At 40.2% G+C, this 25,729-nt stretch overlaps 2 protein-coding genes across 3 annotated transcripts in view; one reads left to right on the top strand and one right to left on the bottom strand.

Moving 5' to 3' along the window:
• NUFIP2 (nuclear FMR1 interacting protein 2) overlaps positions 1–25,729 on the top strand; it is a 952,263-nt gene that overhangs the window by 728,207 nt on the left and 198,327 nt on the right. The gene's annotated exons all lie outside the window — the stretch shown is intronic.
• The window catches only part of CRYBA1 (crystallin beta A1), a 1,100,222-nt gene continuing 1,095,437 nt past the window's right edge, over positions 20,945–25,729 (bottom strand). For both annotated transcript variants that reach the window (XM_044054449.1, XM_044054450.1), the window contains exon 6: positions 20,945–21,286. In XM_044054449.1, the coding sequence (XP_043910384.1) occupies positions 21,139–21,286 (148 nt within the window). In that variant the 3' untranslated portion in view covers positions 20,945–21,138. The remainder of the gene's footprint in view (positions 21,287–25,729) is intronic.

Below are 25,729 nucleotides of genomic sequence, written 5' to 3'. Positions count from 1 at the left end.
TTTCTTTTCTATCTAAAATCTCATGCCATCCAATTTTGTTTCTACGATCACCCTGAATCACATCTATAATAACAAATAAAAATAATGCTGATGGGTGTGACAACTGGTGTTTATACAATGCATTTGTGAGCTTTTTCTGTTTAATATTACTATAGTGTTCAGAGATACGTAACCTTAAACATCTGGAAGTTTGCCCAATGTAAAATGCACCACATTTGCATGTGGCCATATAAATGGCCCAATCAGTGCTACAATTGCATAACATGTTAATATCAAAGACCTTTGCACAGTTACGACTTGAAAATTCCTTGGTACTACATATATATTTACAGTTTACACAATGTCCACAGGGAAAGCAACCATACAGACTATGTCCAGAAATAGTAGTTTGTATTTTGTTCCTACCTCTCGTATCACTAGTTTTGTAATGGTTGAAATAAGATTTCAGGTTTTTACCATTTCTATATGAAAACATACATTTCTGGGGAATAGTCCTGGCAACATCTGGATCACTCTGCAAAATATTCCAATGACGCTGTACAATATTGACAAAACCAATAGTATTCCTCCCATATGTTGTTATGAGTCTGAGTGGTTTGGATGGTGCATTATCCTTCTCCTTATCCTTATATTGAAGTAACTGACTCCGCTCCATGCCTTGCACCTGCCTCATAGCATTTGCTACAACCCCTGCCTTATAACCTCTTTGCTTAAACCTATGTCTAAGGTCCTCCGAATTTTTGTGATATGTGGAATATTGCGAACATATCCGTTTAGTCCTGATGAATTGAGATTTCGGGATGTTGTTAGCTATGTGTGGAGCATGGAAACTTGAAGCATGTAACAATGAATTGTACTGGGGGAATTTCCTATAAGTCTCACTCTCAAGCGTGCCATCAGGGAGTTTCCGTACAACAACATCCAAAAAGATCATCCTATGGGTATCATGCTGTTCCGTGAACCCAAGACCCCATTCATTGTTATTCAAATACTCAACAAAAGCCAACAAACTAGACTCATCACCTCTCCACACTAGCCAGATATCATCAAGATATCGTCTCCAAATATCCATATCTGAAAGAAAAATATTTCTGGTGGAATCATAGATTAACTTGGTTTCGACATAGGCCATGAAAAGATCAGCGTATATGGGGGCAAAAGAAGCCCCCATAGCCGTGCCCTTGATTTGCCAATAACAATCATCTTTATAATAGAAAACATTGCAAGTCAGGACATATCTAGCCATGTCTACCAAGAATTCATTAAATGTTGGATCATATAAACCTGAATATTCCAACCAATAAGCCAAGGCCCGAAGGCCAGCTTGATGTGGAATGTTGGTGTATAGAGCACATACGTCAAGCGTACATAAATACCAATCTTCTTCCAACTGAGCATCAGATATGATTTGTAGAAAACTGGTAGTATCATTCAATCTAGATCGGAGAAAGCCTAACAGAGGTTTGAGATGTTTGGTCAAAAACAAAGAAAGGGGTTCAGTTAGGTATTTTCTTCCAGACACAATGGGTCTCCCCGGTGGATGTGTCAGATTTTTATGCACCTTAGGAAGAAAATAAATGTATTGAGGGCTACATTCCTTGATTGTAAGTTGAAATAAAGTATCACCTGCCCCACCCTTGTCTGGAACCCTGAAAATGGACATCCCTAAGAACACTCTTATGAAATTGATGCACCACAGCATTCATAGGCGGGGAGAAATTGGAAGCATGGTATGTGAATTTCCCTTTATCAAACTCCAGACCAGAATCTCCAAAAAACATTTTCAAATTAATCAATCTACAAAAATTGGACAAGGCTTGGAAACATAATAACATGACTTTTAGGGAGAAGCAAGCTTTGTTGGAACTTCAGAAGAACAAACAAATTGTGATTTCAGCAGCAGACAAGGGTGGGGCAGTTGTAGTACAGAATTGGGGAGATTATAACAGTGAGGCCCTTAGACAACTATCTGACACTAGATATTACAATCATATGTCCAATGACCCTGTACACAGGTTTGGCAAGTGCATTGAGCTTTTCCTTAAAAATGCCTTGGACAGGGGTGTAATTTCCAAAGATACTTTATTTCAACTTACAATCAAGGAATGTAGCCCTCAATACATTTATTTTCTTCCTAAGGTGCATAAAAATCTGACACATCCACCGGGGAGACCCATTGTGTCTGGAAGAAAATACCTAACTGAACCCCTTTCTTTGTTTTTGACCAAACATCTCAAACCTCTGTTAGGCTTTCTCCGATCTAGATTGAATGATACTACCAGTTTTCTACAAATCATATCTGATGCTCAGTTGGAAGAAGATTGGTATTTATGTACGCTTGACGTATGTGCTCTATACACCAACATTCCACATCAAGCTGGCCTTCGGGCCTTGGCTTATTGGTTGGAATATTCAGGTTTATATGATCCAACATTTAATGAATTCTTGGTAGACATGGCTAGATATGTCCTGACTTGCAATGTTTTCTATTATAAAGATGATTGTTATTGGCAAATCAAGAGACGACTATGGGGGCTTCTTTGCCCCATATACGCTGATCTTTTCATGGCCTATGTCGAAACCAAGTTAATCTATGATTCCACCAGAAATATTTTTCTTTCAGATATGGATATTTGGAGACGATATCTTGATGATATCTGGCTAGTGTGGAGAGGTGATGAGTCTAGTTTGTTGGCTTTTGTTGAGTATTTGAATAACAATGAATGGGGTCTTGGGTTCACGGAACAGCATGATACCCATAGGATGATCTTTTTGGATGTTGTTGTACGGAAACTCCCTGATGGCACGCTTGAGAGTGAGACTTATAGGAAATTCCCCCAGTACAATTCATTGTTACATGCTTCAAGTTTCCATGCTCCACACATAGCTAACAACATCCCGAAATCTCAATTCATCAGGACTAAATGGATATGTTCGCAATATTCCACATATCACAAAAATTCGGAGGACCTTAGACATAGGTTTAAGCAAAGAGGTTATAAGGCAGGGGTTGTAGCAAATGCTATGAGGCAGGTACAAGGCATGGAGCGGAGTCAGTTACTTCAATATAAGGATAAGGAGAAGGATAATGCACCATCCAAACCACTCAGACTCATAACAACATATGGAAGGAATACTATTGGTTTTGTCAATATTGTGCAGCGTCATTGGAATATTTTGCAGAGTGATCCAGATGTTGCCAGGACTATTCCCCAGAAATGTATGTTTTCATATAGAAATGGTAAAAACCTGAAATCTTATTTCAACCATTACAAAACTAGTGATACGAGAGGTAGGAACAAAATACAAACTACTATTTCTGGACATAGTCTGTATGGTTGCTTTCCCTGTGGACATTGTGTAAACTGTAAATATATATGTAGTACCAAGGAATTTTCAAGTCGTAACTGTGCAAAGGTCTTTGATATTAACATGTTATGCAATTGTAGCACTGATTGGGCCATTTATATGGCCACATGCAAATGTGGTGCATTTTACATTGGGCAAACTTCCAGATGTTTAAGGTTACGTATCTCTGAACACTATAGTAATATTAAACAGAAAAAGCTCACAAATGCATTGTATAAACACCAGTTGTCACACCCATCAGCATTATTTTTATTTGTTATTATAGATGTGATTCAGGGTGATCGTAGAAACAAAATTGGATGGCATGAGATTTTAAATAGAAAAGAAAAAAAGTGGATCATTAAGCTGGGTGGGCTTTTCCCTCCAGGACTTAATGAGCATCTATAATGTTTCTACCAATGAGAATGTATCCCCACATATTTAAGTAGCAGGAAATACTGTGAATTCTGATACACTGATGAAGGCTGTGTAATTTACCAGCCGAAACCGGTATGATTATTTTTCTGCTATGATGTTAATAATTTAATACAGAATTATTGATCACTGTTTGCTGGCTCCGTTTGTTTGTCTGTTGGTATGCTTTCCTTGGGGCCGTGCAACACCTACGTGCAGGAAGAGGCTGGTGGTGTAATGTGATAACTATATAACACAGAAGGAACAGATGAGCAGAAAACTTATTGCATTGTATGGATGTATATAGACAAGTTTGTTTTTATTTGACCAGAGGTAAGGAAATTGGAAAGGATTCACAGTTTGTGTTTGTACTGCTAACAAATTAGGCAAAAAGGTTTTAAACCATCTTTATTAATGACTGGTTGTATAAAATTCTGCTATTAGCAGCATGGTATGTAACTGAATGATCATCCCAGACCTCATTCCACAAGGTATATAATAATGCCACAAACATTTTTCAGTGTTGCCTTGAGAGATGACTTCTCTTTGGCTATGGCATGGGCATCTCCAAATTATTTTGCAAAGCTTTCCAAACTAGATTGAGCCTCTCATTCCAGGGCAGCCTTCAAGGTCACAGTTTTTTTTAGGTGTCCTTTCATATTGGCACTCAGGAGGGTCTGCTGGAACTTTGCATTAGAGGTAAGAAGGATGAACTAGACCATGGCAGGTCTGAAAGTTACATACTTATAAAATTATGGTGCTACAAGGACATGGTTCATTCTGTTCGCATCCCTAACTTCCTTACCCTGACATGGCAGAAGAGGTTTATTTGATGTTGATGCTGTGTGATTTTATGCTTAGGTTGTTTCTTTCACTTAAAAGCAGCCTACCTTAAGATCTGAAGAATGAATTAAGAGTGAAGATATGGGTAAAGGAGAAAAGATGAAGCCTGGAAAGTTGAGATTGGTGCCAAGCAGACTGTAAGCAGGTGCTACAGTCCAAGTGACAAGGAAGATGAACCGCAACTATGCATATTCACCATTATGGTAAATACACACCTCTTTCATTTATAAGTGAAAGTCTCCCTATACATTTTCCAGAGGGATAGAATAGCTCAAGATAAATCAGTCCCTCGTGCTAAAAGTTGTACTTCAGTTCCCCGAAGCAGAGCTCAGCTACTAGTTCTTTTTGCAAAACTAAAACCAAATGAAAGACAGATGGGCTCTAGATGTCCACAAGCAACTCACCTTCTATGTGGAAAGGATCAAAAACATTCCATGAACTGGTCAGCTCTTTGTTTCCTTAATGCAAGACAAGCAGGATCTTCCTGTCATTAAATAAACCTTCCTGAAGTGGCTTTTCCACAACAGTGCCATTTGTTATGACAAATCACAAACATTTCAGTGACAATGAGTTCCTCCAGGAAAGATGTTATTTTGGGTGCATATTTTAAAACCACATCAAATCAAGATAACATGAAAGTGCGGCTTAGATTCCTGTCCACACATTCACTAAGTAATCTGTACTAGGTGTTTAATTTAGGAGTGGAGCTGAATTTGGTATGTACAGTGAAGCCTTTCATAGTATAAAGAGGTTGAGGATGGATGTACCAGAAAAGCCTGTTGGTCAGCTGTATTCATTACATTATTGCAAGACTCTTTGCCAAACTATGAAACAAAACAGTGTGAGCTGCTAACTGTAACAGCAGATCTTGCAGAGAAGCACTCCTGCAGTAGCAGAAATACCGTGACGCCATTAACTTTACCTTGAATTCTCCTTTAAGCTCATAATGTAACATACAGTTAGGCTAATTGTAGTATTCAGAGTGGTGGTGTAAGGTGTTTTGCATTTAATGTTATGGTACTAATTTTGCGCAAGTTTCTCACTTGAAAAACTGAAAATTATGTGAAGTTAACACCAATTTTATATGGAACAAGGGCCAGCAGAATTAACAATGATGTGGGGCAGACATTACCTTCTAAGGGGGAAACCACTAAGTACTGCAAAACTCAAGTTGGCTAGATCGTGTTGGCGAGTAGTAACACGTTAGTTATAGTGCAGTAAGAGTCTGTAACTTGAAGATTTTTTTTTTATGGCAAGTATCTCACAAACTGGTGAGCTTCAAGATCACTGGTAGGTCCCTCACTTCCTATCCTTTTTTCCTTTTGTTAATCATCAGTGTTGGCATGCTGTTTTCGTTAACTCCAGCAGTTTTTTTTTTCTGTAGCAAGTTTATAATTTTGAAGACTGCTGAATTACAACTCAACTATCATATCTGCCCCCACTTCCTAAATTTTACTTCATCTCATAATTGATACCCTGCACACTTGTGCATTTACCATTATTATCACTTGTGCAATCCCCTTGCACACTTGTGCATTTACCTTTATTATCACTTGTGGAATCCCCTTGCACACTTGTGCATTTACCTTTATTATCACTTGTGGAATCCCCTGCACAAAAGTAGATTTTCCTCCCACTGCATATACAGTGCCACTTATAAAGAAAGGAAGGAAGGAAAATGATTCAAGTACCACTAATCATTCCTAGTGCTCTGTTCTTGCTAATACTTTTCTTTAGCATCTTGTTTCTTGAATACTTTCATTCCAGTTTTATCTGTTCTCCACCATTTACTAGCTGAGGCACAGTCCTTTATTTCTCTTATTTTTATATCTATCAAAATATTTAGTTCATCATAGCTTGCACAAACCATGAAATCAAACAGGTTTGGTATTATACAGCCTAGATACATGAGATGAACTACTCATTTCTCAGAAAGAACAAGAACTGCCCTGCATCTAAATGTTCTGCATTTGTAAGGCACAGATAATTGCTGTGAAGGTGCCTTTCAAATTTGCCCATTTTTTTAAGGAAAATTGCAAGCAGTTCTGATCTGTAGCACAAACAGTATTAATAGTAAGAATCAGGAACTGACAATAGAACATATGTATATACCACAAGAACGCACATGCACACACACGAGGCCTCCCTGCCCACTTTACTAATGCCTACTAACCCTACTCCTGCTCTTAAACCTACTGCTACACCTTACCTTTGAAAAAAAACCCTTTTAGTTTCCACTATATGGAAAATTTTAGTCTGATGTGTGGTGGGGTTATGTTGATTAGATCACAAAAAGAAACCGTAGGTTTCCTTTTGCAGTTTGTTTGTGTTTTAGATTTGTTGAGTTTTGCAATGTGTTGATTTTCGAAATGCTGACAGTCACTTCAGTGTCAATGCTTTTGCATTTCATTAATTCAATGTGTACTTTTTATATACATACACACAAACACAGATTTTATATATATATATATATATATATATATATATATATATATATATATATATATATATATATATATATATATATGGGTCTACTTCTAATGACCGAAACGCCGATTCACGACAGGAAATAACCGACGCCAGAAAACCGACAACACACAAACCCGACAACGCGAAACACCGAACACCATAACACCGACACACTACACGTAAACAACACAGTACACTACAACACATATCCACTAGCCCTAACCCAAACCCTAACCCTAAGGTCCGACACTACCGCACACTCCCTACCTGCACCCTAACCCTAACTCACTTACACCCCAAACCCCAAGCTCCGACACTACCGCACACTCTCCCTACCTGCACCCTAACCCTAACTCACTTACACACCCCAAACCCCAAACTCCGACACTACCGCACACTCACCTATCACACACCCTAACCCTACATCCCTGAGTATTGCACACTTACCTGTCCGCTCCCTACTCCTAAATCCCTCACTATCGCATACTTACCAGGTCGCGCTTACACATTCTCCTTGTCGGTCTTCCGTCTGTCGGGATTCGAGCGTGTCGGTCAACTGCGTTGTCGGTCGTTTCGTGTCGGTTATTTCCCTGTCGGCGAATCGGCGTTTCGGTCATTAGAAGGAGACCCATATATATATATATATATATATATGTATGTATCACAAGGGATAAGAAACTGAGTAATGCTACTCTCAACGCCAGAAGTCTAAACCTCAAGATGCACGCACTCTAAACTCTCCTTAGCATGGAGAACATCGATATCTGTGCAGTAACAGAAACCTGGTTCAGGGCTCCCAAGAGCACCCCAGCACTACCAGGTTATACCTCATACCATTCTTTTCGGCCCCAAAACTTGGACCGAACCACAAAAGGAGGGGGAGTATCGATATTCATCAAAGATACCCACACCTCCAGGTTGGTGGCAAAGCACGAAGCATCAGAGACTATACATGTGCAACTAACAGTGGGTAAAACTGCCTTCCAGTTTATAGCCTGCTACAGACCACCCTCCCAAACCCAGGAACCCCACTCGGCCTTTCTGAGAACACTGGAAAATATGAAGGTCTCTCCAAACACCATTATATTGGGCAACTTCAACTACCCAAACATAGACTGGGAGCATTACTCTAGCTCCAACACCTAGCCCAAAGGTTCCTAGAATTTATAAACTCAAATGCTATGGAACAACTTGTTACCACTCCCACAAGAGGGAAAACATACTGGACCTGATCATCACCAACATGGGGACTCTATGCTCCAGACCAGAAGTGTATTCCTCACTGGTAAGATCAGACCATAAACTAATCTCACTGGATATTCACATCCCGACCCCACCCCTGCCCAGAAAACCACAGTGAAAAACTTCTCTAAAGCAAATTTCACACTCCTCAAAACTGAGGTGGAATCCTTCAAAGTCCCGGGCCTGTGGAAAATACGGCCCAGACCACAGAATCCTTTATAAGCATTCTATGAACACCTTCAGAAATGCATGGATCATGCAATCCCAAATAAAACCAAGACCCAATCCTCCAAAGGCAGACGTCCTGTCTGATGGACCCCAGCCATAAACAAACTATACAATAGAAGGAGGAAGCTACTAAATGATAGAGCAAAATCCCAAAAAGGGAAGGCATCACTGATCAGTATTAGCAAAAAACTACGGGCACTCATAAAATTGTCTAAGGCCAACTTCGAGAGAAAAATTGCACAGGACACTAAGGATAATCACAAGGCTTTCTTTAGTTATGTTAGGAACCTGGGTGGTAATTCCCAGATATGCTCAGAATTAGTCCAAAATGACATAAAATACACTGAACCCACAGACATTGCCGACATCCTAGCTGACAGGTTCAGCGCAAACTTCTCCCCCCCCTCCCCACCAAAAGGGCAAATATCTATCCCAGCAGAGTGCTTCCCCCCTGACATCTCAGATACTCAGGTAAGAGCCGCCCTCTCCAAAGCAAAAAACACAGCATCAATGGGACCAGACGGTGTCCCAGGCTGCGTCCTACATGAACTCCAAGAAGAGCTAAACCCAAACATAAAACTACTGTTCAATCTCAGCCTTACTACAGGATATGTGCCCAAAGAGTGGCGTACAGCAACAGTGGTCCCTCTCCATAAAGGTGGTGCCTCAACAGATCCTGGAAACTATCGCCCCATAAGCCTGACTAGCTTGGTCTGCAAAGCTATGGAAAGGATCATCATGGACCTCATAAATAAAGATATTGGGGACCTACAGACACTGGATCCTACCCAGTTCAGCTTTGTTAAGGGCAGATCCTGCCTCTTAAACCTGGTTTATTTCTTTGAAGCAGTCACCAAGGCCATTGATGAGGGGAAGGTGGTCCACACAGCCTACCTGGACCTCGCAAAAGCCTTCGATACAATACCCCACTCGGGCATTATAGATAAGCTCACCAGCTTAAATATAAACCCCTATGTCACTAGATGGATTGCAAACTGGCTCAAGGACAGAACCCACATGGTTAGAATTGCTGGAGCCATGTCAGACTCCAAACCAGTTACAAGTGGTGTCCCACAAGGCTCAGTCCTGGGACCTCTCTTGTTCGGTATATATTTTTCAGAGGTACAGGCCAACACGGAAGGACTGTGGCTGACCAAGTTCGCAGATGACTGCAAACTGGGCGCCATAATCGACTCTCCAGCCGACACAAGCATCCTCCAAAAGGGCCTCATAGAAACAGACAACTGGTGCCAGAGCCATGGCCTCAAGCTAAATGACAAAAAGTGTATAGTCATCCCCTTTGGCAAAAACGAAGTGCCCACAAATTACCACATAGGTGGTAATCCATTAAGTACAGAAGAAGTAATTAGGGACCTGGGGACCCAAGTTGATAGCAATCTCTCATTTGACAACCACGTGGCCAAAGTGGTTAGAACATTTTATATAGCCCACCTAATCATGAAGGGATTCACATCTAGATCAGGGGAGGTCATCGTGCCTCTTTACTCATCCCTCATCAGGACCATAATTGAGTACAATGCCCCTTTTGGGATGTACCTTACCAGACACCTGCAGCAACTGGAAAGACCCCAAAAGTACCTCACCAAGAGGATCAAAGGGCTCAAACAGATGCCATATGCTGCCCTGTTAAAGAAACTCCTGCTCTACTCAGTGGCATACCGCCTGTTCAGAGGCGATCTGTGCCTGACATATAAAGCCATGTCCAACCTGGAATTAATGGACATGCTGCACCTCAGAAAATCCAAATCCCATCGAGCTACGCGCTCGAGAGACTTGAACCTCAGCACTGAAATAAATAGGACATGCTGAAGGGACAGATTCATAACCCAGAGGCCCCCTTCACTCTGGAATAAAATCCCAGTCCAGGTTAGGCAGAGTCCCTCATTGACTCTCTTCAAGAGGAATCTTGATGAGTGGATGGGAGATCGTAGGTTTACCCCGGGTATCACTTCTGTGTCACTGTTAGACAGAGGCACAGTATACTAACTTCGAAAAAGGGCATAGCAAAATAAACTTAAAATGGGTGGCGAAAGCCAAACACATTCTGGCTAGGCTTATAAATGCCCTAGGGCAGATAGCCTAGTATGAACCTATGAACCTATGTATGGGAACACTTTATAAGCTCGAAATACTGAAATCTTGAATTTCAGAATCTCGAGCTCATAAAGTAAAAGGATTGGAAGATCGCAACCCCAGAAGCACAAAATTCAAAATCTCGAATGCGGGAGATTTTGAATTAGTGGATGTTCTTCATCTCACATTGCTGCAGTCCTTACACTTGGGTAGTCCGCTGTCCTCGGTCGGCCCGAATATCAAAGTATAAGGCTGACGTCGGTCAAGGCGCATTTGACTGACATCAGGACGTCAGGGTACAAATGCGCATGACCGACGTCATATCCTCAGTCTTTTTTGCCGCATGGTCCGATGCAGAAGCAGCATTGCAAGTGCCGGTTGGCGTTCTGAGATTTTTCGATTTCGAAGTTTCAGACCGAGTTCAAAGTTGGCTAAGTACCCCATTGGGGAATATTTTAGTTTTTCTTGCCTCAGTGATTTACGGATGTCAGAAAAAGTCAATAATTGCATTTCTTGTGGGAAACAGATACCGCATAGAGATTATCATACTTTGTGTATTCCTTGCTTAGGGCCTGAGCACGACGTTGTTGGCTGTCGCTCTTGTGCTAGATTTAATAAACGCACTATAAAGAGAAGGTTGGATTGTGCAAGGTTAGTCTTTGGGAAGCGGTGCAATTATAAAATGCCGTCAGATGCTCCGACGCCCGCTTCTTCGAAGAAGCGCAAGGACAAAGCAGTTAAGCCTAGGCTAGAAGAACTGTCTGTACCGGACGCCGGTTCTTTAGAGGTGTCGGTGGAGCCGGTGGCTCCACCGGAGGTTTCTTTGTGTTCCCAGGGTGAGACTTTATTATTGCAAGATGTGGCCTCTCAGGAGGCAAGTCAGGCTGAGGGGGCTTCTCAGGTTACTATACTCCCCTCCCTTCCTAGGGTGGCTAGGCCCTCTCCTTCTGTTTCAAAGGCTTCTCCCAGGGGCAGGCCAGGTTTAGCTTCAGTTGGTGTTACCCCTAGCTCTTCAGGAACTGTGCCCAAGAAGAATATGCTTAAAATGGCAGAAGATTTGATTACTTTGATTAGGGGTTCTATGCCCCCTCCTGATAAGAGACCTAGGATGGAGCCTGAGCTGGGGTTTTGAGCAGGCTTCAGATGTTTCAGAGTCTTCGGCTGAAGACTTGCAGGAGTACTCTCCTTATTCTGATTCTGATGTGGATGATTCTACTCCTTCTGCTTCTCCTCCTGAGGATTTTTCTTTTCAGAAACTCTTCATTCCATGAGGGAGCATTTTAAGTGGGAAGGTCAGGACTTCTCTGATTCCAGGAAAAGGCTTAGGGAATTTTTGTTTTTACCCCAGCATAGGCCTTTGGCTATACCTCCTGTTTTGGATGTAGTGGAAGATGTTTTTTCGGAGGCTTCTCTTAATCCTGATTCTTTGCCTCCTGCTCCTGTTAAGCCGGATAGGTATTACAGGGTGCCTGAAGCTCATAAGTATCTTTTTAAGAGTCCTAGGGTGGACCCAGAAACTGTTAGCCAGGGGCCTAAAGGTGTTAAGGCTTCTGTTGTAAAGAATCCGGTTCCTGCAGACAAAGAGGCTAGGGCCTTGGATAGATGGGGAAAGAAAGTTTATACTTCTTCCACTCTTGCTATGAGGGCTTTGAATTGCCAGTTTCACATGTTGAAATACCAAAACTATCTCCTTTCACAATTGAAGTCTAAGGTTGATGCTCTGGCAGTAGGTATTGATTGTAAAGAGTTGCAAGATTTAGTACATGTTTCTGAACAGGTGGGTAAGCATTCTTTGCAATGTGGTTTTGATGCTGTACAGGCCTCGTCTAGGGTGGCTGCCACTGGGTCAGTTCTTCGCAGGCATGCCTGGCTAAGGGATCAAAATTTGTCTGAACATGTTAAAACAAGGATATTAGATGCTCCTTTACAATCTGACGTGTTGTTTGGTCCTCCTGTTGAGGCAGTTTTAAAGAAAATGGAAGACAAGGCTAAGTCTATGCAGACTGTTAAAGATTTTTTGCAGGTCCAGCCTCCAAAGTTTAGTAGAAATTGGCCTACTAAGGGGTGGACGTATCCTTCTTATGATTCCCAGTCTAGGGGTAGATCTAGACGTGGTAGGGGCAGAGCTCAGGGCTCTTTCAGGCCTAGAACAGGGAGTTCTCCTGCACAGTCTTCGGGTGAGGGCAGGGGTCAGTCCTTTCGTAAACAGACCCAATGACCTACCTTTTCAGCTGCCAGAGCCTTCTCGTCTGGCAGCACCTTTGGGAGGAAGGTTGGCACTTTTCAAAGAAAATTGGAGTTTAATTACCCAAGACAGATGGGTATTGGATATCATACACCACGGTTACAGGTTTTATTTCCATACCTTGCCTCCTTTCAAAGGCATGTCAGACGTTCCTCCTCAACAAAGAATAGAGGCTCACAAGCAAGTTTCTCTGTTACTCCAAATAGGGGCCATACAGCCGGTCCCTATGCCAGAAGTGGGCCTAGGATTTTATTCTCGCCTGTTCCTAGTACCAAAGAAGGGGAACACGTGGAGACCAATTTTGGATTTATCTACCCTCAACACTTATCTGGACATTCCCAAGTTCAAAATGTTGACGTTACAGCAGCTTTTACCTCTGCTGGGCAAAGATCATTGGATGGTAACTTTGGATCTCAAGGAGGCTTACCTTCATGTTCCTATCAGACTAAGTTGCAGGAAGTATCTACGTTTTCGTGCTGGGACTTCTCACTATCAGTTTTCTGCATTGCCCTTTGGCTTATCTACTGCGCCCAGAGTGTTCACGAAAGTTCTGGCTCCAGTGATAGCTTTCTTCAGGCTAAAAGGAATACAGATCTATCCTTATTTGGACGACTGCCTGATTCTGGCTCAAGGAAGGGAAGAGCTTCTTCATCATTTGGAATATGTGATAGCAGTGCTAAGATGCCTGGGGTATTCTGTGAACAAAATAAAGTCCAGTCTAGTACCCTCTCAGGACATGTGCTTTCTGGGTGTGAGACTGAATACAGCATCCCAGATGGCCTTTTTAACCCCGGACAAACAAAAGAGTCTATCCCTTTACTTCCATCAGCTATCTCATCAGTCCGGGCTGACTGCAAGGACAGTCCTTCAAGCCTTAGGGTTCATGGCATCTTGTATTCTGGTGCTTCCCAATGCCAAACTGCATATGAGGAAGCTGCAATGGTATCTCAAAAATGTATGGACACAGCACTGCCAGGATCTAGACACTGTCATTCAAATAATACCTTGCATTCAAAAGGAATTTTTGTGGTGGGCTCAGTAATGTCACCTAAACAAGGGACTCTCTGTGACCCGGCCAGAGGCGAGTCAGATTTTATCGACAGATGCCTCAGACAAAGCTTGGGGAGCTCATCTAAATGGAAAATGGATACAAGACAAGTGGCCTGCCAGACTACAACATCTACATATCAACCTGAAGGAGATGTGAGCAGTCCAGTTTGCATTACTAGCTTTCAAGGATTTACTTCTTCCAGGGCAGGTGTTGATTCTAACAGACAACACAACTGTCATGTGGTACATCAACAAGCAAGGGGGAACGCATTCTTATCCTCTATGCAGGCAAGCAATGATTTTGTGGGAGACTGCTCTCAGTTTACAGCTCAATCTTCAGGCAAGGTTTCTGCCAGGAGCACAGAACTCCTTAGCAGATGTGTTGAGCAGACGAATTATGGATCCCCACGAGTGGAAATTGGATCCTCATGTATTTCAGAAATTGACAGTGTCATGGGGAACTCCAGACATAGATCTGTTCGCTTCTCCACTAAACCATCAGCTGCCAAAGTTTTGCACAAAAGGTTTCATCCCACAGCTTGGAAAGTGGATGCTCTTTCTTTCAATTGGAGCAATCTTCATGTGTATGCCTTTCCTCCTCTGCCTCTCCTCCCAAAGGTACTTCTAAAGGTCAGACAGGACAAGCCAAGGATGATTTTAATAGCTCCAGATTGGCCTCGACTGCACTGGTACCCATTACTGAGAAGTCTGGTATGGAAGCCTCCATGGCCTTTGCCTTCGATTCCACACCTGTTGTCACAGGAGGACAGCCATTTGCTGAATGTCAAACTTCACTCTCTTCACCTAACAGCCTGGCATATTCTGTTTTGAACCATAGAGGGTCTCAACTTCCACAACAAGTTTTGAATGTGATTTTGGAAGCTAGAAGGCCTAGTACAAGGAAAGTGTACGCAGATAAATGGAAGAGATTTTTATTTTGGAGTGCAGCAAAAGATTTTGATGTTTCTGAGCCTAATTTGAGTGTGGCTCTTCAATATCTTACTGAGTTACTGGACAAAGGTTTGTCTTTCTCTTCTATTAAGGTTCATGCTGCAGCAATTTCGGCTCACTATGATTGTGACCCACCATTGTTTTCTCATCCTTTGTTCAAGCAATTTCTTAGAGGGGCAAAAAATATAAGACCCCCACGAAGAGCTCCTACTCCTGCTTGGGATCTCAATTTTGTGTTGGAGAAACTCACTCTACAACCTTTTGAGCCTGCAGCTACTTCTGAGTTGAAATATTTATCATGGAAGACTGCTTTATTGTTGGCAATTACCTCTGCAAGAAGGGTTTCTGAATTGCAGGCCCTTATGGCGGTTGAGCCTTTCTTGATTTTCCATAAGGATAGGGTATCATTACGTACTAATCCTTCTTTTATGCCTAAGGTGGTTTCTAGTGTGGCTTTAAACCAAACTATTCATTTGCCTACTTTTTATGCAAATCCCCAAAATAAAGGGGAAAAGATTTTGCACACTTTAGATGTACACAGGCAGTTGCGTTATTATTTGGACAGAACTAAAGGGTTCAGGCAGTCTCAGCAGTTGTTTGTTTCTTTTGCTTTGAGTTCTCAGGGCAAGCCTGTGTCAAAACAAACTATTTCTAAGTGGATTGGGTTTTGCATTGCTTTCTGTTACTCCCATCATGGCAAGGAAGTTCCAGCTGGGATTAGGCCTCATTCCACTAGGGCTACTGCCACTTCAACAGCTTTTTTGAGGGTGTGGCAACCAAGGATATTTTGGAGGCAGCTACTTGGAGTTCAGTGCATACTTTCTCTAGGCATTATCACCTGCCACTTTACTCTAAATCCAGGGCTGGTTTTGCCACTGCTGTTTTGCAGGGCATTTTGGCAGCTCCTGCTTCCTTGTAGTTAGCCATCCTCCCTTACCTCTGCTTTGGGATTCTACCCAAGTGTAAGGACTGCAGCAATGTGAGATGAAGAACATAGTACAGTTTTGTACCTACCATAAATGTAGATGTTCAAGATCCACATTGCTGCAGTCCAATTTACCCTCCTTCCCCTCTACAGTTAGAGGTGGTTGTGTGGGTTGGGTTGTACATAATGTGTATATTGTATATATTGTACATATAGTTAGTGCAAGGGTGGTTGGTTGGTTGTTTGCTGTCTTTTGGTTTTGACCTTTATTTTTAGGGTCTTCTGACATCTGGGGCAAGAAAAGACTGAGGATATGACGTCGGTCATGCGCATTTGTACCCTGACGTCCTGATGTCAGCCAAATGCGCCTTGAACGACGTCAGCCTTATACTTTGATATTCGGGCCGACCGAGGACAGCGGACTACCCAAGTGTAAGGACTGCAGCAATGTGGATCTTCGAACATCTACATTTATGGTAGGTACAAAACTGTACTTTCTGGTGTTGCGTTGTGTTCACAGATTCAGGTAAGTGTTTATGTTTAAGGGTGTTGGGTAGGGGCTGTAGTGTGTGTTAGTGTGTGTTGTTACTGCGATGTGCGTGTGTGAGAGGAATGTAGTTTATGTGGTGATGTTTTGTGTGTGTGTGTATGTAGTACGATCTTGGAGTTAGAATATTTAAGTAGGGGGTATGTGGGGGTGCACAGTCCCCCACAAGCGTGGGGGGGGTGCAGGGGGGGCTTATAATAAGGGTAGGTGTGTGTGTGTGTGTGTGTGTGTGTGTGTGTGTGTGTGTGTGTGTGTGTGTGTGTGTGTGTGTGTGTGTGTTTTATTGGTGTTTGTAAGTGTTGGGAGTTGGAATTTCACAGTTTTGCGGTTTTGGGATTTGGGGTTTCGCGGTTTTGTAGTTCCCTCAGCATAGGTAGATTTCAAGTTAAATCAATCTCTGTATTGTCAACACGTTTTGGTTAACAGCTGTGCAAAATCAACAGTCCCTGGGCTAGGAGAATATGACCTTTCCAAGGGGAATGTGTGATCTCAGAGTTCTTGTGGGTATATAGTTATCAGGGGGTGTGGGGGACCCCCTGGAAAAAACACGCACTTTTCTTTTTTACAAGTTCTGAGGATTAGTCTCAGAGCATGTTTGTTTCTCGATGTAAGTGTTTGATGTTAGCCACATTGACATTTGTGATGATCGAGTTATAGTACTATATATATATATATATATATATATATATATATATATATATATATATATATATATATATTTATGGATCTCATTCAGAAGATCGACACAACATAAAGACATATGATCAACTTTCCAAATGATAGAAAACAACGAAAAACTATGCTTTTTCAGAGAGGCTAGCCCCACTTCACCCCACAAATGCCCTGCATGTTATATATACCAACTCCTAGATCACACTACATTTTAAAAAGAGTAACTTTCCCAAGCCCCACTGTATCGCACTCTCTGTTCAAAAGCTTTGACATCTTTGACATTTCAGAAAGTCAATCATATGGTCTCGACTGATATATATTAATATATGTATATGAGTGTGTGTGTATGGATATACATGTATATCTATATATATATAGATATAGATATAGATATAGTAATGCACATGCATCGAATTCTATGTGGATTTACTGAAAGCAACGCCATCAATCTCTGTTTGATCAATGGAAGAATATAATCTGCACAACCTTTTGCACCTGCATGACATTGAAACGCATCTAATTGTAAAATGACACCTAACAGTTTAATTTTGCAAGCACTTTACTGCTAGCAGTACCCACACACACATCACAATAATGCACACAAACACATTATAGCACACGACATCTCTCATTACTTTGCAGCCCAACAAATATTCCTGCACACAGCCATACAAAACACACACAGTCCATATTTTATGTGGCCACACATCCTCACATTGGGGCTTTGCCTCCATACCTCTTTACGTATGTATACTAACTTCATGTTCATACAACCATTACCAGAGATAAATACCATGTTGTGCACTATGGTTGTCATATTTTCATACTTTTGGGACTTTCTTGTTGTATTTCTGTGCACTATGGTTGCCTGCATATAAATTGACTAAAGTAATAATAGACCAGCTGTCACTTTGACAGGTAATTGCACCTTTTCTACCTATCTACAATGTGTGTATTCAAGTAGTTCAGCTTCTGCCATAGGTTTGTAGATGTATATTAGGCTAACAACTACTAGGGCCTTTATAAGCCTAGCTAAGCATCCCAATTATATCCCACAAGTTTATGTACCTTAGAGGTTATTTTAAGGGGTATATGTAAGCTAGGGCAATGTCTATATGCTGCCTCTGTCCATTAGAGACATAGGTGCTAGACCAGGGGTGTGTTTCTGATTTCCCATCCACCAGTCTAAGTTTATATTGAATATGCTTTACATAAATTGGAAGTCTGTTCCAGAAAAGAGAAATTCTCTGGGACACACCCATCCCCCCAGTGTGTGATGCAAGCAGAGTTTAAATCCCTTAATTCAGTAATTCTGATGCTGTTCATTTTGTGGCTGTGCAAAAGGTCCATCAGAGTGGGATCTAAGGATGCCTCATATGCCAGGCATAGGTCACCTCTCAACAGTCTGTAGGAAACAAAGTGTAGAGATGGGGCTTTGAGACGATCTGCATAGGACATGCCTTTTAAGCTCTGTATTCTTTTTGTGAGGAACCTCTGTGGTGTTCCAGTTGTTGCATGTGCTCTATCAGGTACATACCAAAAGGGGTGTTGTACTCAATGATGGCTCTAACTAGGGCCAAATACCATGGAACAATGACTTCCTTGGACCTATATGCCATGCCATTGCTTATAAGTTGAGCAACATACAATGATTTCCTTACTACCTTAAACACATGTTGGTTGAAAGCCGGTGTTACTGTCTCTATGTGTAGCCAAATCCCTGACTACTGTTTCTACTTGTAGGGGCATGCTATCAAAGAGGTAATTGCCTAGGGTGGCTGACTTCTCAAAAGATACTGTTATACATTTCTTGGCATTAGGTTTCAAGCTGTACCTTTGGCACCAGTCATTTGTCTGTGTTAGTCCTTCCTGTAGAATGTTAGTGTCTTGGGGGAATTATATGACTGCTCCTAGTTTACAGTCATCTGCATGCCTGGTCAGCCAGAGGCCCTTGACATCGGCTGTGACTTCTGAGAAGTAGATGCCAAAAAGGAGTAGACTCAGCACAGAGCCCTGAGGACCTCCACTAGTGACCAGCCTCTTTGTGGAGGTGGTCTCCCGTCTTCTAACTTCCCTTGTCCTGTCTGAGAAACAGCTGGTAACCCAGCAGATAACATAGGGGTTCATGCCTATATCCATGAATTTGGTATTGTATCGTACGCCATAATCAGGACAGGGTAGGCTGCATGCACCATTTTGCCCTCACCCATTTCCTTCTCAAAGAAGGCCACCAGGTTGAGTAGGCATGATCTGACCTTGATAAAGCTAAAATGAGTTGGATCCAGTGTTTAAACATTTATTGTGACCTTATTAATCATTTCCATGATACCTTTTTCCATGGCTTTGCATATGAAATTAGTCAGACTTAAGTGTCTGTCCCAGTAGGTCATGTTTCAGTCAATTTAGGAGGTATCCTGGAATGTTGTTGGGGCCCATTGATGCAGTGTTTCTGGCCTTAGAGACACATCTTGGACCTGTTCTCTAGTGGTAGTTGGATGTTGTTTTATGGTATTTCCTGAGGGGGGGCAACCAGGGGAGAGAGGGGGTAAAATTGAAGCTGAATTTGTTGGCCAGCAGATTTGCAGTATTTTCTGACTCCATGTAGGTGGCTCCATTTACAATCTGTTCTGCACACTGCCGTGTGCCACCTTTAAGGTTTTGTACATAGCTATTGAAAGCCTTTTGGTTGTCCTTTGCCTGGGAGGCTGTCTTTACCTCATCTTTATCATATATGTGATAAGTATGCTATGTTGGAAAGTAAAGTGGATGCATTGACAAATAAGACTAGGAGCTTATCTCTCACCGGGTTTAAATAAAATTATTTGCCTGCATTAAGAAGTAGAAGTATTAGATTAGCTGGAATTTTAGTGACATTTTAATGCACACAAACACTTGAAACAATCAGCAGAAGTTAAGCATACCTCCTGATTGCCAGTAGCTTGAGTTTGTCAATTTGCCTGAATTACTGGTAGCTAGAGTGATGGAAGAGGAGGAGGATGGTGCACCTGTTAGCATTGTTGCCTCACAGCAAGAAGTTCCCCTGTTCAATTCTTGGCTGGAGTGCCTTCTGTGTGGAGTCTGCATGTCCTCCCTGCATTCATGTGGGTTTCCTCCAGGTGCTCCCGTTTCCTCCTACGTTACAAAACATGTGACTGGAGCACTTTGTCCCGGGCCTCTGCTGAAAATTGGCTTTGTTCCAAGTCGGACTTTCCCGGTTAACAAATGTTAAATAAATAAATAAAATGGTATGCACCACATTGTAATTGAAATGCATGACCACTCAGTGCCAGTGAGTGTAACTATCATACTTAGATGGCACAAATTTAAAGCCAGTAACAGTTTGTGGTTAGAGGATTCAAAGGCATCTGCAACAGTATACATGCAAATTTAGTACCCTGTATCTCAATGAGAGACACACCCTGCAGTGGCATAACCTTCTGACTTGGTAGAAGTCATAGGTAAAGCACCTGTTTGTATGAAAATATTCTCCTAGACCAGATATTAATTCTAGTTGATAGAGGATTGCTATTACACATAAACAGAATAATTGCCTGTGCTGTATGTAGATGAAGAGTGTAGGTTGAAGAATGGAGAAAGTTTTTGGTAGAGTAAAAAAAAATAAGTTGATTACTGAGACACTAAAATGTGGATTCACATTTAACTAGTATTTAATAGTTTAGCATTTAATATTAGGTTGTTCTCAGTTTTATATTTTTAACTGTGCATATTGTTTTACATTGTAAAGTGTTTTTAAAGAGCAGCATAGTAAAAGTTGATTACTCTGAAACAAGAAATTCCGTACCATTTTTGAGTCAACTGATAAAATCACACGTAGGCTGCACTTTGGATGTTCAGAAGTATATTCCTTTAGCACTGACATAATTTAATAGTTAATTAAGATACACGGCTAGTTTTTTTAATCTTTTTTTATTAATTCTAATAGATGGAATAATTTGTACATAATATTTCAAGAAGATTAAAAGGATAAGAAATGTATCATTTCCTATTCCATCAGACAAACTGCAGCACAGACATGTTCCCATAAACAAGCTCTGACATACTGCCTTTCTTTCTCCTCAACCCAATGCTTAGTGAGTGATGGAACATGTTTTACTGTTGGATACGACGGATGGACTGGACCTGGAATGTCTGGGCATGGGATCCCCATTCTCGCCAGTGCTTATATTCACCTCCGTGGTGATCACTCTCCATGATGTACTGGAAACCACGATAACCAGGATACTGGTAGCAGACCCAGCTGAGAAGGGGGAGAGAAAAACACCATTAGAGTTGAGCATGCCAATCCAGTTTTCCAGTCCTGCAGAAGTAGGGAGCAAATTAGATATTATTATTAAAAAAATGAAATATAATGCTTTGAATCCAAACACCTTGTTGAGCTGTAATTGAACCCATAACCTCCATTTACATGCTGTTTTTCTCACACAGGTTATCTTTTCTTCTTGTGACTGAGGTGTGTAGCTGGAAATAAAACAGGCTGATGCTTTTATTACCAAGAGATTCTAACATTGTTTTAAATTTTAGCACTGATTAAGTGAAGTATTTTATATGAAGGGAGATAATACTTAGTTTCATCATTTGTTTGGCTAAGAGCTGTTTGGCTGTAGTAAAACTGAATTATAGTAATACATCCATAACAGTGCACATAGCACATATAGTTAGTTAAGTAAATGCATACTAATTTAAAGTACTGTGCAGGTAAGAAATGAACTGGTGAGCTAAGGTAATATACAGGAAGAATATCAGGAAGTGTCTTTTTTTTTTGAATGCTGTATAAGTGCTGGTGCCTGATTTATTCTGTATAAGTTCTCAGACATTCATTTAACTTGAATAACTCCCATTCTGAATTCAGTTTTGCAAGATTTCATGTATAAAAGGCACAGGCATTGTATCTGTTCTCAGCTATTTTCATTCACGTAATAAGACAATAACATAGCTTTTATGATGACTTTATGACTTCACTGAATTGAATAATTTTTTGTTAATTTTCAAAGCATGTTTTCATTATATTATATATTTTTTAAATATTTGTGGTCCCCCTTGGGACATCATTTAACCAGCCTGGCTGCCAGTGCCCTACATCCATGCCATGTCTTCCAGCTTATTTTCTACTGTCATAGACTTACTCCAATATTGCTAGGGACAGCAGTGGATCTTGAAGGCTTCCCTGGGGGCTCCCCCATCTTTGCATCCATTCTTGGGGGAGGTTCTTTATATGCCCTACCCACTCCCCTGCCCCCCTTCCCACATTCATTGATTATGTCCAAGGTAACCCCCCCCCCTTTGAACCAAACCTTCCCTAATGAAACATCATTGAAGTATACCCTCCCACCTAGGATTGGCATCCCCATCCCTTTGTGATGCTCCTTCTGTTGCCCAAGCCACTAATTGAACCCGGGTTGACTGAGCTTTAGTCAGAGCTTTATCCCTCTGTGCCATTGGAGCATCTTTTTCATTGCATTATATTGTGAAAGCATTCATTTTTATCCATTTCTTCTCATAAAATAATTTATATGCAAACTACATATGCATATTCAACCATCTGATTTCAATACCTGTTTTATCCAGTTCTAAATAAATATTGTTCTGGTAGGATCACACCCACTGTCTTATTTGTTTGGAACAGGAACATGACACTACTAACCTTCCAACTTGTCTGCATGTTAGTTTTGCTAATATATATATATATATTAGTCTCTGAAACATTGCCTTCTGATCAGTACTATATTTAAAAATTAACGGGATCATGTAGACGAAAAAAAAAAACATGTAAAGTAAATTCTACAGGCCTAGGAGGTTTTAGGACAAAAAGAGGCTTTGTCCAGAAATAAATATTTAAAAACCAAAGAACAATGAAAAAGTACACAAGAAAAATATAAATGGTATCACTGACAAATATCAGATTGATTGCACTGGAACTGAATGAAATGATTAGTGGTTAAAATGTGTTGTCAAACATAATTATGGAGAAGAATCATATAACATTTTGATCTTTAAAATGGCATTGCTTTAACAATAATACATTTTGCAATTGTTTAAAAATACATTATTTTCACAAGAACTGTTGATCTTGGGTAGCAACATGCAATTTGCTAGATTTAATTGTTTTAATAACACCAAATACACCCTGAGAAAGTAACACAATGTATTTGGTGTTATTAAAACAATCTCATTGCTTTCAAAAGCCTTGTTAATCAGGAGGAAGCATAAGGGGAATACATTGCTGGAAGGACCAGTACACAAATGGGTAATGTAATCTTATGGTGAAGTTCTAGAATTTTAAATGGTAATGATTTATGTCTGAATCTAAAAAACAAAACAGAGCCAGAACAAACAATGTGACATATTTATTACTAAAACTTAAACTGGAGCATTACTGGTTAAACATGTTTATTCAGAAATGGTTGTGGGGAAGCAATATACAGCAATTTAATCTAAACTGATTAAACACTGACATTACTTTCACATGCATTGTTAAGCTATAATTATAGGGAAACATCATACGGTATTTTTTGTTATTGTTGAACAAAAAATGCACTGATTTCATGAGCACTGTTGAACATTAAGAAACACAAACACAGCACACAGGTGGAGGACGCAGAACATAAATGAGTAATATTATGCTGAAGATTGAGAAATAAAAAAATGTTCTCAACAACACAGCCACAGCAAGGAACATTTATTTTTCTAATAAAAACTTCTACTATATTCTAAGTAAACTAAAGAACTGTAAATTATGATATAATTATTACTATGGCTTAATGTAAACAACTTATAATTTAATTAGTAGGAAACTGAAGTGCTCATTAATGAAAGCTAAATGTAAGTATGAAGAACATCTTTTATCTAATCTCTCAACAAAGAACTTTTATTCTCAGGTTCAGAAATTTAAAAGTGAAAAAATGGAATGGGCCATATTATTGTGAATAAAAGGCATTATATAAAGAAGTAGAATTGGGAGAGGTGTTTAATAAACATTTTTGTGTGAATGATTACAAGAGAAAGGTCAGTTGCTGTGTTAGGGATACATTAGAGGATAATGTCTATGAAAGTCCATTTTTTAGTTTGGACACTGTAAACAAATCATTGGGCTATATAAGACAGGTCAGTTCTCTGGGTTCCAACAAATTACCAGGATGCTTTTGAGTTGCTTACACTAAATATATTTCTATAGTTGCATTCTTTTTAATACAATGTTATTTCATGGTTATGTCCTTTTGAGTTGGAAATGTGCAGATGTGCTACCTATTCACAAGGGTGGTTCAATGGATAATCTCTCCAGTTGCAGGCCAGGTAGTCAAACTCCCTTGGTGGGTAAGAGTTTTGAGAGATGTTTGCTATCCCTCTTGACTACTGATTTAGAGGATTATCTGCTGGATCTCTCTCATAATGTTTTTTTTCCTATAATAGATCAATATTTACAAATTGGACAACTTTTTATGACCCTGTTACTTTGACATTGGATCAGGGTTTTTCTGTTGTTGTGCTATATGTAGATTTTTCTAAGCCGTTTGACATTATTCCACAAATGTAATTATTGATGTAAAACATGAAAAGATGATAAATCCATGCATTACAAGTTGGGTCTCAAACTGGCTGAGTGGGAGGAATCAGCGAGTTAGAATGAAGAATTATTTATCTAACTGGGATGATGTGCTTAAAGGGGTCCCACAAGGCTCAGTACTGGTCCCAGTGTTAGTTAATATATATATATTTTCTCAGATACCAAAGTATTCCTCTAGCTGAATGGCAAAGTATGTTGATGATATCAAATTTGGACAAGTTATAACATTATCAAGGAATACAGACAAATTTAGTTTGTACTTGAAGTAGTTTTTTGGTTAAATTATAAAGGGCTAAATTTTAATAAAGATAAATTTTGGGTCCTTTACTTTTGAAAGCCTAATTTGGATGTCAAGGTGAAGTTAGGAACCACAATTTTATAGAATTTGTCTAAATATAATGATTTGTGCATTAAGAATTTGTAATAACTTTTAATTTAGAATGCATATCCAAGTAGTTAAAACCAAAACAGTCAAAGTTGTAGCATTAATTTTTAAGAACTTTGTTTCAAGGAATACAGAATTATGTAAAAAAAATGGTTTATTGCATATGTTTGACCTAATGTTGAATATAATATGATGTTGTTTATATATACCAAAGGGGATTTATTAATTTTGGAAGGAACACAGAGGAAATTTATAAAGATAATTTCTGGGTTGAACAATCTTCAGTATTCAGCTACACTAGAAGTTTTACGTCTTTTTTCCATAAGTTATAGGTTTATGCAAAGAAAGTAGTGCCTAGCTTATCAGGCATTAAGGAACGAGGAACTCTAATTATTACTAAATATTGAGCTTACAGATTATATTCATATTACTAAGAATGTGATTATTCATTTAAAATTGGAAGATGTAGAACTGTTGTTAGAGCGAAGTATCACATTCTATGGCATGTATGTGGAATAAACGCCCTCTATTAATTAGACAGTCTGGATCATTATATCTGTTTAAAAAAGCATCATGATAACTGGGTGTATACCTAGGTCTATACATTTAGTCTGCGTTTTGATTGCCATTTTGCTCCAGTGCAACCTTTAATAGTCTGAAGATAAATAAACCTGATAAACACTGAGAATAACTTCATTAATTAGCTGAGCTTTTCAAGCCAAGAAATGTAACAA

This window comes from Protopterus annectens, chromosome 13.part0 (assembly GCF_019279795.1).
Source record: "Protopterus annectens isolate FY-2018-M chromosome 13.part0, PAN1.0, whole genome shotgun sequence".
NCBI classification, from domain to species: domain Eukaryota; kingdom Metazoa; phylum Chordata; order Ceratodontiformes; family Protopteridae; genus Protopterus; species Protopterus annectens.
This window is presented reverse-complemented; position numbering and strand designations above follow the sequence as displayed.